The sequence below is a fragment of the Microcaecilia unicolor genome, chromosome 3, assembly GCF_901765095.1.
Source record: "Microcaecilia unicolor chromosome 3, aMicUni1.1, whole genome shotgun sequence".
Taxonomy (NCBI): domain Eukaryota; kingdom Metazoa; phylum Chordata; class Amphibia; order Gymnophiona; family Siphonopidae; genus Microcaecilia; species Microcaecilia unicolor.
This window is the reverse complement of record NC_044033.1, coordinates 295,004,087-295,020,657: the sequence shown is the minus strand read 5'-3', so window position 1 is coordinate 295,020,657 and position 16,571 is coordinate 295,004,087. Positions and strand designations below refer to the sequence as shown.

The 16,571-nt window shown below is 45.7% G+C and overlaps 1 protein-coding gene across 1 annotated transcript in view; it reads left to right on the top strand.

Annotated features, from left to right (window-relative positions):
• Window positions 1-16,571, top strand: part of LOC115464627 (sterol O-acyltransferase 2-like) — a 327,319-nt gene that overhangs the window by 297,563 nt on the left and 13,185 nt on the right. Inside the window, 1 exon segment of the mRNA XM_030194991.1 lies at window positions 11,454-11,589. Within this exon segment, the coding sequence (XP_030050851.1) occupies window positions 11,454-11,589 (136 nt within the window).

The following is a 16,571-nucleotide window of genomic DNA, read 5'->3' as shown; positions in this document are numbered from 1 at the left end:
GCTAGGAACCCCAGATCCTTGTTAAGTCCTTTCTGTTGGGTGTTAAAATATTCAATCATTCTGACTTCAAAGGTCTTACGTTCTTGTATGGTTTTAAAGTTACCTTTCAGGATTCTCACTGTGAAGTCACTGGTACAGTGTCCTGGTCCTGTAAAATGTTGACCAACAGGCGTGGGAACCCTGCTGGCACCAGTATTGTTCATATGATGTCTATGTAAATTGAATCTTGTCTTAAGCATCTGGCCTGTTTCTCCAATATAGCATCCTTCGTTACATTTTTTACACTGAATGATATATACCACATTGGAAGATGAGCAAGTGAAAGATCCCTTTATGTTGAATATCTTTCCTTTGTGGATGACTTTGGGGTCCTGTGAAATATTTTGGCATAGTTTGCAACTGGATAAATTGCAGGGAAGTGTGCCCTTCTGTTCCTTTTCAGTCTGTGACGGAAGTTTACTTCTGATTAGCTTGTGTTTTAAATTGGGTGGCTGTCGGAAGGCCAGTACTGGTGGGGATGGGAATATCTCTTTCAGTAATTCCATAGGCGTAGTTTGACTGTTTCATTTGGGGGGGCAAATAATGGGCGGAGCATATTAGCATATCATTTGCATATATACATATGCAAATGAATATGCTAATATGGAGGAAGGAAATGAAATTTACAGGCAAAATATCACAGATGCACATTTCAAAAAGCTGACACATTTCAATTAAATTATGAATAAAATACTTTTATTTACCTTTGTTGTCTGATCATTTAGTTTTTCTATTCGCTTTGATCCCAGTGTCTTCTGTTTTATGCAGTGTCTTCTTTCCAGTAGGCTTCCCTCTGCTCCCCACCCTCCCAGTCCCATCCATCTGTTGCTCCTTCCCTCTGCTCCCCACCCCTCCCAGTCCCAACCATCTCTTGCTCCTTCCCTCTGCTCCCAACGCTCCCAGTCCCATCCATCTGTTGCTCCTTCCCTCTGCTCCCCACCCCTCCCAGTCCAATCCATCTCCTGGTCCTTCCCTCTGCTCCCAACGCTCCCAGTCCCATCCATCTCCTGGTCCTTCCCTCTGCTCCCAACTCTCCCAACCCCATCCATCTCCTGCTCCTTCCCTCTGCTCCCCACCCCTCCCAGTCCAATCCATCTCTTGCTCCTTCCCTCTGCTCCCAACGCTCCCAGTCCCATCCATCTGTTGCTCCTTCCCTCTGCTCCCCACCCCTCCCAGTCCAATCCATCTCCTGGTCCTTCCCTCTGCTCCCAACGCTCCCAGTCCCATCCATCTCCTGGTCCTTCCCTCTGCTCCCAACGCTCCCAGTCCCATCCATCTTCTGTTCCTTCCCTCTGCTCACCATCCCTCCGTCCCATCCATCTTCTGCTCCTTCCCTCTGCTGTGCCTGACCTCTCCCAATCCCATCCATCTCCTGGTCCATCCCTCTGCTCCCCACCCCTCGCAGTCCCATCCATCTCTTGCTCCTTCCCTCTGCTTCCCACCCCTCCCAGTTCCATTCATCTCCTGCTCCTTCCCTCTGCTTCCCACCCCTCCCAGTCCCATTCATCTCCTGCTCCTTCCCTCTGCTTCCCACCCCTCCCAGTCCCATCCATCTTCCCTCTGCTCCCCCCCCCCGCGAGGTCCAAGATGGGACTCCGTTTACCCCCTCTCTTCCTCCCTCCCTCCGGCGCAGGCAACAGTCTTCAGCTTTTTCAGCGTTCCTGGCAGCGGTAGCGATGTACACGCTGCCTTCGGTCTGCCCCGGAAGCTTTCTCTTCAAGTTCATGTTCCCACCTATGCGGGAACAGGAACTTGAAGAGAAGGCTTCGGGGCAGAGCCAGAGGCAGCGTGTACATCGCTACCGCTGCCAGGAACGCTGGAAAAAACTGCTGCCTGCGCCGGAGGGAGGGAGGAAGAGAGAGGGGTAGACGGACACGCTCCTCTCCGTCCGCTTGGCTTCCCTGCCCTCTCTGTCTGCGTCCCGCCCGAAAGGAAATGACGTCAGAGGAAGGCGGGACGCAGATAGAGAGGGCAGGGAAGCCAAGCGATGGACAGGAGCGCGTGCCTGCATGTGGTTTTTTTTTTTTTTTAACTAATGGCGCGGCGGCGCCTCGCATCGTTTGGGGGGGGCATTGCCCCCCCTCGCCCCCCCCCCCCAGTCTACGCCTATGAGTAATTCATCCTCCTGGAGTATAGGTTGTAGATCTCTTATGATTTTCCTCAGTTTTTCCAGCTCTGGATTGTATGTCACTACAAGCGGGATTCTGTCTGTGGATTTTTTCTTTTTGTACTGTAGCAGATTCTCCCTGGGTGTTTTGAGGGAGGAGGCAATATTCTTGGAGATTATTTTGGGGTTGTAGCCCTTCTGTTTGAAAGATTCAGTCAGGCTTTTAAGGTGTCTGTCTCTGTCCCCTGGGTCAGAGCAGATACGGTGGTATCTTGTGGCTTGGCTGTAAATGATGGATCTTTTTGTATGTGAAGGATGGAAGCTGGAGTTGTGGAGGTAGCTGCATCTGTCTGTGGGTTTCTTGTATATAGATGTTTGTATACAGCCATCACTGATTGAGACCATGGTGTCCAAAAAATTGACTTTTTCTGGGGAGTAGTCAATTTTGAATCTGATTATAGGATGGTATGTAGGATTCAAAATTGACTACTCCCCAGAAAAAGTCAAATTTTTGGACACCACGGTCTCAATCAGTGATGGCTGTATACAAACATCTATATACAAGAAACCCACAGCGCTGCATAACCCTAGTAGCGCTCTAGAAATGTTAAGTAGTAGTACTTATGTGTTGGGTCTGTAAGTGCTTTCCAGGAACTGTGGGACTCCTGAGAGTGTGGCCTCAGTAACCTAGAAATCACCGGGGAATAACTTCAGAGTGGGAGACTGACCCAGAGGCAAGTGGGACCTAGTCGATGGGGTGGAAGGTGCTAGTGTAGAGCAAAGCAGCAGGTACAGAAGGACCTGAGCAGTGCTGGGGACAGACCCTCCCCGTGGCTGCAGGGTTAACTCCAGGCACGTGCTAGGCATTTTGTGACAGCAGGAACAAAGAAATGCTAGACTGCTGTATTTTCAAACATCATATATTGGCACCCCAACTGAATGCACACACATATATTTATAGCTACGTCATGCAAGGTTCCACGTTAGGGGTTACGGACCAAGAAAGGGATCTGGGTGTCGTCGTTGATAATACACTGAAACCTTCTGCTCAGTGTGCTGCTGCGGTTAGGAAAGCTAATAGAATGTTGGGCATTATTAGGAAAAGTATGGAAAACAGGTGTGAGGATGTTATAATGCCGTTGTATCGCTCCATGGTGCAACCGCATCTTGAGTATTGTGTTCATTTCTGGTCGCCGCATCTCAAGAAAGATATAGTAGAATTGGAAAAGGTGCAGTGAAGGGCGACTAAAATGATAGTGGGGATGGGACGACTTCCCTATGAAGAAAGACTAAGGAGGCTAGGGCTTTTCAGTTTGGAGAAGAGACGGCTGAGGGGAGACATGATAGAGGTATATAAAATAATGAGTGGAGTGGAACAGGTGGATGTGAAGCGTCTGTTCACGCTTTCCAAAAATACTAGGACTAGGGGGCATGCGTTGAAACTACAGTGTAGTAAATTTAAAACAAAGCGGAGAAAATTTTTCTTCACCCAACGCATAATTAAACTCTGGAATTCGTTGCCGGAGAACGTGGTGAAGGCGGTTAGCTTGGCAGAGTTTAAAAAGGGGTTAGACGGTTTCCTAAAAGACAAGTCCATAAACCACTACTAAATGGACTTGGGAAAAGTCCACAATTCCAGGAATAACATATATAGAATGTTTGTTCATTTGGGAAGCTTGCCAGGTGCCCTTGGCCTGGATTGGCCACTGTCGTGGACAGGATGCTGGGCTCGATGGACCCTTGGTCTTTTCCCAGTGTGGCATTACTTATGTGCTTATGTAAAATAATAGGATTGCAAAAATTATATGTATAGGATATCATCCAACACATACGCGGATGCACACATGCAATCTGGGTGCCAGTACAATTTTCTCACCAAATATAGCTACTGTTATTTCAGCCCCATGTGCACATGTATGTGGCATATTAATACACATTTTTTGTATATAGGGCTAGATTCTATATATAGCGCCTGAAAATTCCATGCAGAAAACAAAATACGCCTAGGTTTATTCTCTAAAGTACACCTATATTTTATAGAACAGGCTTAAATTTCCACACGGTATATAGAATATGCTGAGCACTGGTCCACATGACTAAATTCAGTCAAAGTCAATTAAGCCAACTAAAACCCAGTGTGAATCCTGAGAACTAAATTAGGTGTGGAGCGGGTATGTTCTATAACAATGCGCGTAGATTTTAGAAACACCCATGAATCACCTATTCCACGTCTATAACCACACCTACTTTTCAACTATGCAACTTAGAATTTAGGTGTACCACGTTACAGAATATGCAGCACGCACAAATTCTAATTAATGCCAATTTTGTGATGATAAATGCTTGATAATTGGATATTAATAGTGCTGATTAGCTTGATAACTAAGTTATGGGCATTGTTATTGAATACGCTTTGATTCTGGTGTGGAAATCTCAGTGCGATATACAGAATCCTGGGGATAGCCTAACTACCATGTTATTTGCTTACTGCACTGTGGCACACTTTTAGAAAACCCTGCACTGAGCTTTAGCAGAGAGCCCAATCACACTAGTTTCTGGGTCAGCCTGTTTTCTGGTTATAGAGGGGCTTCATTGCAGATTCAAAGGTCAGCCAGGTTAAATTATGCCCTCCCATTCCTATGGTTGCACAGCACTAAATTTTAACATTAGATAATGCCAAAAATTATAATAAAGCAGATTTCTTCAGTGCAAAGCCCAGAGGCCAATGACAGCCCCCGGAGACCTCTGGAGCAGTCTTCATTGTTTTGTTTTTTTCCTGCTACTCTGCCTCTCTACCCAGGTTCAGGACAGAAAGGAGAAAGCGGACAAGGGGAAGAGCCATATACTTGAAGGACAAGACATTTCTCTATAGACAAAAGAGAATGCATTTGGAAATGTTCACAACCTCGAGGATAACCCCCAATGAAATTTCAAGGTGGGCTGGTGGGGATGGATGTCATTGATACACACTAGTCAGCAATGTCATGGCCCCACTTGAGAAGATATTTGTCAGCTCTCCTTCAGCTCATTAGAATCCAAAGTGGTCCCAGCTTAAAAATGAATGAAGACCATTGTAATAAAGCAATTTTTGCAATTACCATGCAATAATTGGGCACTTATGCTTTAGTAAAAGGCCCCCTAACTGTGCACAAAAGTATTTCCAAAGTCTGATCAAATTCAGCCCTACCCACAACCTACTACTACTACTACTACTTAACATTTCTAAAGCGCTACTAGGCTCTCCATATTATAACTATTATCATAATTATCAAACTCTGTATTTTAGTTTTAATTCAAAAAAGTAAAACTATTGTTTACTGGTAATTTAAACTAATCACCTCAATTCTCTCATTGTATCCCTTGTATCATACAGTTTCACTAATACATACTCACCTGAGGTTTTAATGGAAATCAGTTTAAACCAGTCCCTAAAAATAAAATCTGCTTCGCAATTTGCCATCATGTAAAGATAATTCTCTGAGGACAAGCAGGATTGTAAAATCCTCACCTATGGATGTCACTGACAGAACCTGGCATGGGAATTTTTAAGGCACAGCAACCACTACGGAAAAACAGATCCAACTGGCTCCATGGAAAATATTAGACTGTGGAGGTCCGATGCAACAGTGGCAAACATGAACAGATATGAATGCACGGTGAGCCTCCCCAAAGGCTTATAAAAAAAAGTTGCTGGGGTACTGCTTCATGTATCAGGCTCCAGAACTCATGTCGCCCATAAGTGAAGATTTTACAGTCCTACGTGTCCTCAGCGGAAGGAATATTTCCTAGTATTCTGGGATTTTGATGTGTCTCAGGGAATTTGTGTTATGCCTTCTTACTGGTGTTGCTACATCCAGTTGATCCTATGCAGGAGCTGTGTGTGCAGCTTTCTGATAGGCTCGACAATGGTCTTAAAAGCTGATTAGGAACACAGCTCCAGACTAGGTAAAAATATATTTTTTAAACTTATTTTCTTTTTGATTGATGTCTGATGCTGCTTTTTACCACTGTATACCGGGGGGGGGGGGGGGGGGGGGGGGCATACCTATCTGACTGCCTTTTGAGCTGTCTGAGCTGAAGGCTGATTTCCAAAGACATTTACACAGATAAATAGACATTTAGAATCTGTAAATTGGTTGTTTTACAATTGTTCTGTGATATGGCTAAAAGAATGTGCATGTATTTCTATTCACATTTAGAGAAGGTATTCCTGGGGTATATTTTAAATGGGATCGGAATACAATGTGTGTAGAAAGCAGGCACAGGTGTGTCCAGCTAACATGGGTGGTCTATTGGGAATGCAGAGGGAGGCGAGGTTATGCGTACGCTCATTGTGAGGCCTCATTTGCATAAGATGGTAGGAGCTGAATAGTAGAGCAGAAAAGCAGGGCCATGTGTGAAAAACAGTCACTCAATGGTAGGGCTGGCCATGATGGCTAAGTATCTGCAGCAAGTTTCAGTGGGAAAGTGTGCATGTCTGCGGGCAAAATAACTTTGGTAATTGCCCCTGTTACATATAGATAGATAAATAGATAAAATTCAGCTAAGATAAAGATTTTTGTTCTTTAACATATTTTACTTAATATAATTACATTGAGATACGTGGAGGCATATTTTCAACAAAGTCACCCAACGCCAAACAGGAATTAACCCAAAGAACTGACACCTCAGTGGTGACACGTTTCACATGAGCCTCTCATTCATAGCTCACCTAGCCTCTTCACTGGGTCAATAATATGCTTTGGTTCACTCTTATAATTAGCTTTTATAACCATTATTTTATTTGAAAAACATCATAGACTGACTGACACGGGCCATGTTTTGCTACTGCATCAGGGACGGTCAAACACCATCTAACATCTTTGAGATGTGCAGAAATGGTGTGAGCACGTTTGCTTTGACCATCCCTGATGCAGCAGCGAAACATGGCCAAAGTCGGTCGGTCTGTGATTCACTACTACTACTACTATTTAGCATTTCTATAGCGCTACAAGGCGTACGCAGCGCTGCACAAACATAGAAGAAAGACAGTCCCTGCTCAAAGAGCTTACAATCTAATAGACAAAAAATAAAGTAAGCAAATCAAATCAATTCATGTGTACAGGAAGGAGGAGAGGAGGGTAGGTGGAGGTGAGTGGTTACGAGTCAAAAGCAATGTTAAAGAGGTGGGCTTTCAGTCTAGATTTAAAGGTGGCCAAGGATGGGGCAAGACATAGAGGCTCAGGAAGTTTATTCCAGGCGTAGGGTGCAGCGAGACAGAAGGCGCGAAGTCTGGAGTTGGCAGTAGTGGAGAAGGGAACAGATAAGAAGGATTTATCCATGGAGCGGAGTGCACGGGAAGGGGTGTAGGGAAGGATGAGTGTGGAGAGATACTGGGGAGCAGCAGAGTGAGTACATTTATAGGTTAGTAGAAGAAGTTTGAACAGGATGCGAAAACGGATAGGGAGCCAGTGAAGCGACTTGAGGAGAGGGGTAGTATGAGTAAAGCGAACCTGGCGGAAGACAAGACGGGCAGCAGAGTTTTGAACCGATTGGAGAGGGGAGAGGTGACTAAGTGGGAGGCCAGCAAGAACCAGATTGCAGTAGTCTAAACGAGAGGTGACAAGGGTGTGGATGAGGGTTTTGGTAGAGTGCTCGGAAAGAAAGGGGCGGATTTTACAGATGTTGTAAAGAAAGAAACGACAGGTCTTGGCGATCTGCTGGATATGAGCAGAAAAGGAGAGAGAAGAGTCAAAGATGACCCCAAGGTTTTGAGCTGAGGAGACAGGGAGAATGAGAGAGCCATCAAGAGAAATAGAAAACGGGGGGAGTGGGGAGGTGGGTTTGGGGGGAAAAATGAGAAGCTCGGTTTTGGTCATGTTAGTTTCAGGTGGAGTTGAGACAACCAGACAGCAATTTCAGACAAGCACGCTGAAACTTTGGTTTGGATGCAAGGTGAGATATCAGGGGTAGAAAGGTAGATTTGGAAGTCATCAGCATAGAGATGGTAGGAAAAGCCATGGGATGAGATTAATGAACCAAGGGAAGAAGTGTAGATAGAAAAGAGGAGGGGACCAAGAACAGAACCCTGAGGTACGCCGACAGGCAGAGGGATAGAAGTAGAAGAGGATCCACCAGAGTGAACACTGAAGGTGCGGAGGGAGAGGTAGGAAGAGAACCAGGAAAGGACAGAGCCCTGGAATCCAAGTGAGGACAGGGTATCAAGGAGTATGCTGTGGTCGACAGTGTCAAAAGCAGCGGAAATATCAAGAAGATTGAGGATGGAATAGAGACCTCTGGATTTAGCCAGTAATAGTCATTGGAGACTTTAGTAAGCGCAGTTTCGGTTGAGTGGAGAGGGTGAAAACCAGATTGTAGTGGATCAAGAATAGCATGTGAGGAGAGAAAATCAAGGCAGCGGTGGTGAACAGCACGCTCAAGTAATTTGGAGAGAAAAGGGAGGAGGGAGATGGGTCGGTAATTAGAGGGACAAGTAGGGTCGAGTGAAGGCTTTTTAAGGAGAGGTGTGACCACAGCATGTTTAAAGGCAGTAGTGACAGTTGCAGTGGAAAGTGAGAGGTTGAGAATGTGACAGATAAAAGGAATAAGAGCAGGTGAGATGGCATTAAGAAGGTGGGTGGGAATGGGATCAGAGGAACAGGTGGTACATTTTGAGGAAGAAAGGAGAAGTGCTCTTTGCTACTCTCCTGCTTATTTTCGAAGGAGAAGGGCGCCCATCTTCTGACACAAATTGGGAGATGGGCGTCCTTCTCCTAAGGTCGCTCAAATCGACATAATCAAAAGCTGATTTTGGGCGCCCTCAACTGCTTTCTGTCATGGGAATGACCAAAGTTCAAGGGGGTGTGTCGGCAGCATAGCGAAGGCAGGACGGGGGCGTGGTTAAGAGATGGGCGTCCTCGGCCGATAATGGAAAAAAGAAGGGCATCCCTAATGAGCATTTGGCCGACTTTACTTGGTCCCTTTTTTTTCACAACCAAGCCTTGAAAAGGTGCCCGAACTGACCAGATGACCACCGGAGGGAATCGGGGATGACCTCCCCTTACTCCCCCAGTGGTTACCAACCCCCTCCTATCCTAAAAAAAAAATGTAAAACATTTTTTCCAGCCTCTATGCCAGCCTCAAATGTCATACCCAGCTCCCTGACAGCAGTATGCAGTCCTTGGAGCAGTTGGTGCAGTGCACTTCAGGCAGGCGGACCCAGGCCCATCCCCCCCCCCACCTGTTACACTTGTGGTGTGAGCCCTTCAAAACCCACCCGAAACCCACTGTACCCACATATAGGTGCCCCCCTTCATCCCTAACGGTATGGTAGTGGTGTACAGTTGTGGATTTTTGGGGGGGTTTGGGGGGCTCAGCACCGAAGGTAAGGGAGCTATGCACCTGGGAGCAATTTCTGAAGTCCACTGCAGTGCCCCCTAGGGTGCCAGGTTGGTGTCCTGGCATGTGAGGGGGACCAGTGCACTTCAAATGCTGGCTCCTTCCATGACCAAATGCCTTGGATTTGGTCGTTTTTGAGATGGCCGTCCTCGGTTTCCATTATCGGCGAAAACTGAGGTCGCCCATCTCTAAGGTCGGCGATCTCAACATTTAGGTCGACCTAAATGTTGAGATTTGGGCGTCCCTGAAACGAAAGATGGATGCCCATCTTGTTTCAATAATATGAGATGCCCCGCCCCTTCACGGGGATGTCCTCGGAGATGGGCGCCCTTTGAGATGGGCACCCTGTTTCATTATGCCCCTCAATATTAACATATTTCAGTTTTATTGATCTTTTTCAAATAAAAGAGCAGACCAAAACATATTACTGACTCAGTGAAGATGCTGGGTGAACCATGAATGAGAGCCTCATGTGGAACAAGTCGCTGCTGAGGTATCAGTGCTTTGGGTTAATTCCTGTTTGGCGTTGGGTGAATTTTTGTGGTTTACTGATGCTCCCGCCTTGAGATTGTGCTCCAACTTCATAATTGGATTCATTGAGGTGTATTTTCAAAGCATTTAATGCTTTGAAAATAAGCTCCATAGGGCTAGATTCTATACATGGTGCCTAAAAATTCTGCGCGGAATTAAACGTACTCTATACGATTTAGGCATGGTGTATAGAATATGCTTAGTTGATACTGTAGTGCCTAAATCTACGCATGCCCATTTACGCCAATAAAAACCTGGTGTAACTCACTGCAGATAGATTTAAGCGCACTGACCCGTATTCTGTACTTATGCGCAGAAATTGTGGAATGGCCACAAAATGCCCATAAAGACGGCCATAAATAAGCCCCTTTTAAGCTACACATGTTTATTTTGAACTGCAAGCTTTGCAATTTAGGCACAGTTCTTTATGCAGTACACTTAGGGGGTCTTTTACTAAAGCTTGGCTCAAGTTGTCTACAGCAGGACCCATAGGAATAAAATGTGATAATTGCCAATTAATGCTCATTATTGCTTGTTTAATGCTGTTAAAAATGCTGATTACCTTGTTATGCCAATGAAGTCACACGCGTATCTCCGTGCGGAATCTAGGCGCCATATATAGAATCCAGGGGATAGTGTGTGACAATAATCACAAAAATAAAGGTTTCAGGTGTCAATGAGAATATAGGAAAATGAGGCCAAGAGTATTATCTTCTTTCATTATGGATATGTAATTTCTGACTTTTATTTTATTAATACTTATTGCAAACCACTATGATGGCAAAGCCCCAGCAGGTATATCAAATAAGAATAAACTTGAGATTTGAAACAATGCAGACAAGTTGTAAACTGCCCCTAATACGTACTATCCATAGGAACAATTTCCATAGTGCATCCAGTATTCAAAGGATTTGTCTGAGCAGCTTTAGGAGTTACCTGGAGAAATCTTGGCATTTCAAATTGAACCTTCCTCACCTTGCAGTGTTTACATTTTGGAATGATCAAAAAAAGGTTTGAGGCATTCCAAGGGCATGGTTTGAGTTTAGTCAGATAAATCTGGTCACCAGCATGGGATGTCTCAAAGATAATTGGATTTCTTTATCCAATTACATTCAGTGCACATAAGTGCCATTGAATATCCAGCTATTGATAATCACATATTCTCTTGACTTTTCTACTCACCAGCTTACTCAATATGACTCCCATATGTCTGTGTATTTTGCTGTAAATGCTATTTTGCAGTCATTACCAAAAATCAACAGTTTATAAGCAGAATTAAAATGAATTGCTGCTCTCCCCAAACACTGTTTTGAGCTCCTCTGCCAACAGAACACAATCTATGGATGGAGCTGTTCTGACGAGGCCATTTTTCTTTTTATTTCCTTTGTTGTATATCCAGCTACTCAATAAGAAGTTTCGGACAGTGGCCATGCTGGCTGTTTTTCTAAGCTCTGCTGTAGTCCATGAATACGCCTTCACTTTAAGTTTGGGCTTCTTCTACCCCGTCATGTTCTGCCTTTTTGCTGTCTTTGGAGGTAAGAACCTGCATGCCCTTTCAGAATGGCTCATAGGGACTAACTTTTCCTATTTAGGAGCATGGGGAACTAGATTTAGCATGCTTTTAAGGTACCATTTAAATATATTTCCGTTTTGAGATACTTTTAATAATGATGAGTAATTGATGCTGTTTTATTTCTTGGTTTTTATGTGTGTTGTTAGTTTATGTGTTAGTTTCTTATGTTTTGTTTTTATGGGGTTCTTTTACTAAGCTGTGATAAGTCACAGTCTTAGAGTGCCCTTACATGGGTCTTTCCTGCATGCTAACGCCACTTTACCGCAGCCGGAAAATGACAGATTTTCCATTTTCCAAATTAATGACCATACACTAATGTTGCCATTAGCAAGTGAGCCCCTATTGCCATCCATTTTGTAGGCAGTAAGTGGTCACGTGCTAATCCCACACTAATCAGTTAGCACATAGTAATGTGGTTGCGCTGATTCACACTGTCACACCCACTCTCCATCCCCAGATACACCCCCTCCAAGAAAAATTCTGGAATTTTTTTAGTGTGTGGGTTGCGTGTGCATATTGAGATTTTACTACATCCTGCAGTAAGCCCTTTTAAGCCATGGTAAGCGCATGCTAGCACTTATAACAGCTTAGTAAAAGGACCCATGTGTGATTATTTTGAATGTTAATTTGTGATTGTGATGGGTGGGCTATAAATACATAAATAAATTAAATGCTTAGTACTAGGCAAGAAAATAAGACCTTTGGATTTAAATAATTTTCTTTAGCAGTTTAGCATCTTATCCCCATCTGCACTTCGCCCCTCAGCTACATGGTAAGCTGTATTGCAGAAAAGCATTAGCAAAAACAAACTTGAAAAGGTAGAGACTGGCCAAAAGATGATCTACCACAGGAAATGTCACTTAAAGATACTTTATTCACAGCACCTATTTAGGGACCCAACACAGTCCGTGTTTTGGTGGAACAAACCACCAGTGTCAGGGTCACAGTCAAACTCTAAATGACAGATAATATACATAAGAATATTATTCAAAAATTTAGGACTCTTTGCGTATAAAAATAACCAAGGTAAAACAAACTAAAAAGAGAAAATGACAAACTAAAAAGACCATTGGACCATAAAAGAAACCCAGTGGACTGTGTTATAAATCAGTGGATTATGCAATTAAATTAGGGAGCTATATAAAAACAATATATACATCAGTCACACATAGGCAATACATTACAGACTAATTTAGTTAAAAAAACATTCTAAGAGAAGTATAAAACATTAAGTACATAAGTAATGCCATACTGGGAAAAGACCAAAGGCCCATCGAGCCCAGCATCCTGTCCCCGACAGCGGCCAATCCAGGTCAAGGGCACCTGGCAAGCTTCCCAAACGTACAAACATTCTATACATGTTATTCCCGAAATTGTGGATTTTTCCCAAGTCCATTTAGTAGCGGTCTATGGACTTGTCCTTTAGTTTCTTGTACAGCGCTGCGTAACCCTGGTAGCGCTCTAGAAATGTCAAAAAGTAATAGTAGTAGTAGTAGGAAACCGTCCAACCCCTTTTTAAGCTCTGCCAAGCTAACCGCCTTCACTACGTTCTCCAGCAACGAATTCCAGAGTTTGCTCGTTGGGTGAAGAAAAACTTTCTTCTATTTGTTTTAAATTTACTACACTGGAATAAATCCAACTTCAAACTGTTTAGAGATACAGTTATTGAAATGGTGTTCAAGGTTTGCAGGCGCAAGTTTACAGTGGATTTTTTGGGGCAAACAGCAGTTAGAGTTACTCAGAAAAATAACCAGATCAATATGGGAGTTTGTAGAATAGAAAAATAAAACTGTACTGCTAAACAGGATATTGATCTCTCATTTTGATAATAAGTGTGAGTTTGCATTAACTTGATATGCAATTGAAGTTGAATTTTCTTTATTTTTTATTTTATTTGTAGCATTTGTATCCCACATTTTCCCACCAATTTGCAGGCTCAATGTGGCTTAAATTTGCCTTAATGGCAGTTGCCATTTCCGGTTAACAGAATTACAAATGGTAATGCGTTAATGTGCATACGTACATGGTCTTCCACATCCTCAGTCAAATTCGTCCAACCTAGATCAGAAGTATAACTCACTAGAGGGCGACTGAAACCAAATCTGCAGCCAAAATTCACAGCTCAGTTTCAACCGTCGCCCCCAACCACAAATTCTGCCCTCCCACCACCCAAAGGCCTTCCCCAGGTCTAGTGGCCTCTTCAGGGCAGGAGCAATCCCGAGTCAATCCTGCCCACACTGGCTCCATAGTCAAAATGGCTGCTGCAACTTCTTGCAGTAGCCTTGCGAGACTGCAGCAGGAGGTCATGGCAGTCATTTTGAGATTGGAACCGGCATGGGCAGAAGAAATTCCCAGTCGCTCCTGCCCATGCCAGTTCCAATCTCAAGATGGATGCAGCAACCCCCCCCCCCCCCCCCCCCCCCCCCCCCCCCGACAGTCTTGCATGGTCAGGAGCAACTTGGGATCACTCCTGCCCCGAAGCAGCCAGTAGACCTGGGGAGGGTAGCAGGCAGAGAGTGGTCACGGGAGGAAGTTTTGATTTCAGCTGGAAATGCACTGGCATTTTCAGCCAAAACTGAAGCATTGGCAAACCCGGATTTCATTTTGGTGCCAAAGTTGAAATTCATTCAGCCTCTATTACTTGCTATCCTAGCACACAGTGTATTTGTATGTGGAGAAAAGGCCCATGGACACAGCGCTTCACTAGCCCATTCTCCTGTTGTTGTTTTTTTTAGTCAACTACTATAATAAAACTCACCCTCAATGTTCTGTGAAGGGGAGGAAAAGGGGGTGGAGCAGATGGAAGTGGAAGGGGAAGAAGTGAGGAGGCTCAAGAGCAGAAGGAGACAGAACAGAGCCTTGCCTTTACTACTTCCCCAGAGAGAGAGAAGAGAAAGGGTAGTGCCCCCTGAAAAATGGAGGAGAGAAAAAGACTACACTACCCAGTAGCCCCGGCGCAAGCCCTGGTACAGAGATTACCTTCCCCAGCAGGCCACAGGGGAGAACTCTGACAAGGCAAGGGAGGGGCCCCTGGAGGGTAATCAAGTGAAAGAGGAACAGCTGAAAAGTGGGTGGGACGAGGAGCCTATGGAGTGGCAAGAAGCTGAGGAGAGAGAGGGAGAGGAGAGCCCGGAGGAACCAATGGATCTCACAGCCTGGGCTCATTCCTTAAGGAAAAAACTGAGAAAGCAGGTGAACTCGTGGTATGGCAGCTGGACTGCGAGGGGAAGAGAAAGGGGCATGCGGGAGAAGGATCAGTGTATTGAGAGAGTGGCCCAAGAAAGGGTGGGACCTTTTTTTCTCTCCCCAAAGTGAGTTCAGGCTGTTTTGAACTGTGTGTTAAAGAGTGCTGTTTGAAGGGGGATTATTAGCTCCCCCTGTGTGAACTGTTCTCAGCCGGAGAAAGCTGTTTGTGGGAAAGTGTTTGCTCAAGCCTGAAGAAGTTGTTTATTGGGAACTGTTTATGGGGGACTGTTTGCCAAAGCACCAGGAGGAAACTGGGAGCACTTTCTTTCTTTTTCTTGTGTTTTTTTTTCGACTGTCCTTCATGGACACTTCCTCCCCTCCCAAAGGGGAGGAGGGGGAGGAGAGCATGGGGCTGTAGACTGCTTAAGGTGGAACAAACTGAGTTCTGGAAGCAGTGGAGTGGAGTTGGTTTTTACCCTACTGTGCTGTGGCTCTAAAAGGAGAAACAGTGGGATGGTTTTTTTTTTTTTTGGCTGCTTTATTTCTGAACTGCTGGACTGTGAATCCCAAGGGAATAAAGATACTGACTGACTTTTGCTTTCTGGAGTTTGGATTTCTTTGAGCCCTGCCCTGTGGACTGCAGTGGGCTAGGAGGCTGAGCCAGGTCTCCTGATTCTTAACCAGAGTGGCCAGGGCAGAGGCAAGATCCTGAGGACCCCGTGAGGAGGTACAGATCTTTCACAGTTCTGAAGTCACTCAGACTCCCAGAACGGTTCGTAAATTCATGGTGGTGAAGCCACCCCACTGACCATGACTCTCTGCCCCGCCCTCGCGTCAAACGTCATGACGTCGAGAGTGGAAAACATAGAGAAAACTAAATGAAGGGATCGCACCCAGGCAGGCCACCAACCTCCTGACCCACCCGCGGACAAACTCTGGAGGGAAACCACCTCCAAAGCTCCGGAGTTCCAATGAAGCCCCGCCCACAGACTGTTCGAGGTCCAACACCCCCCCCCCCCACGCACCCCCCAAGCCACCCACCAAAGCACCAGAGTTCCAAAGAAGCCCCGCCCACAGAATGTTGGAGGTGCAACACCCACCCCCTGTGCCGCCGCCCGCCCCCCGCAACACCCCCACCAAGCCACCCACCGTTGCGTAGCTTTGCTGGCGGGAGACTCGAAACCCCACCAGCACAAGTCCTGTCTTCTGACTACAGTGTGATCTTCGGCATTGCTAGCCTCTGTAGGCAGGGCTTCTGTGCGTCTGACGTCCTGCACGTGCAGGACGTCAGACGCACAGAACCCCGCCCTGCACAGGCTAGCAATGCCGAAGATCACGCCGGAGTCAGCAGACAACACAGGACTTCTGCTGGCGGGATTTTGGGTCCCCCGCCAGCAAAACTACTCGACGGTGGGTGGGTTGGCAGCGGCGGGGGGGGGGGGGTGCATCGCATGGAGGAGGTGGTGACGGCACTCAACAAACACACCCCTGTAATCTGGCAGCGCTTCCTTCCCTCTTCTTCCAAGCAGAATCCCCCCCCCCAACTGAACTATACAACACACACACTCACTCACTCACTGACATCTGGCAGTGCTTGCTGAACCACCCCTCCACACACACACACTAACTCTCTCATCTGGCAGCGCTTGCTGAAACCCCTGCCCCCCCCCCACACACACACTCATCTAGCAGCGGTTCCTGAACCCCCCCCCCCCCCACACACACACACTTACTCACTCTCATTTGGCCACACTTCCT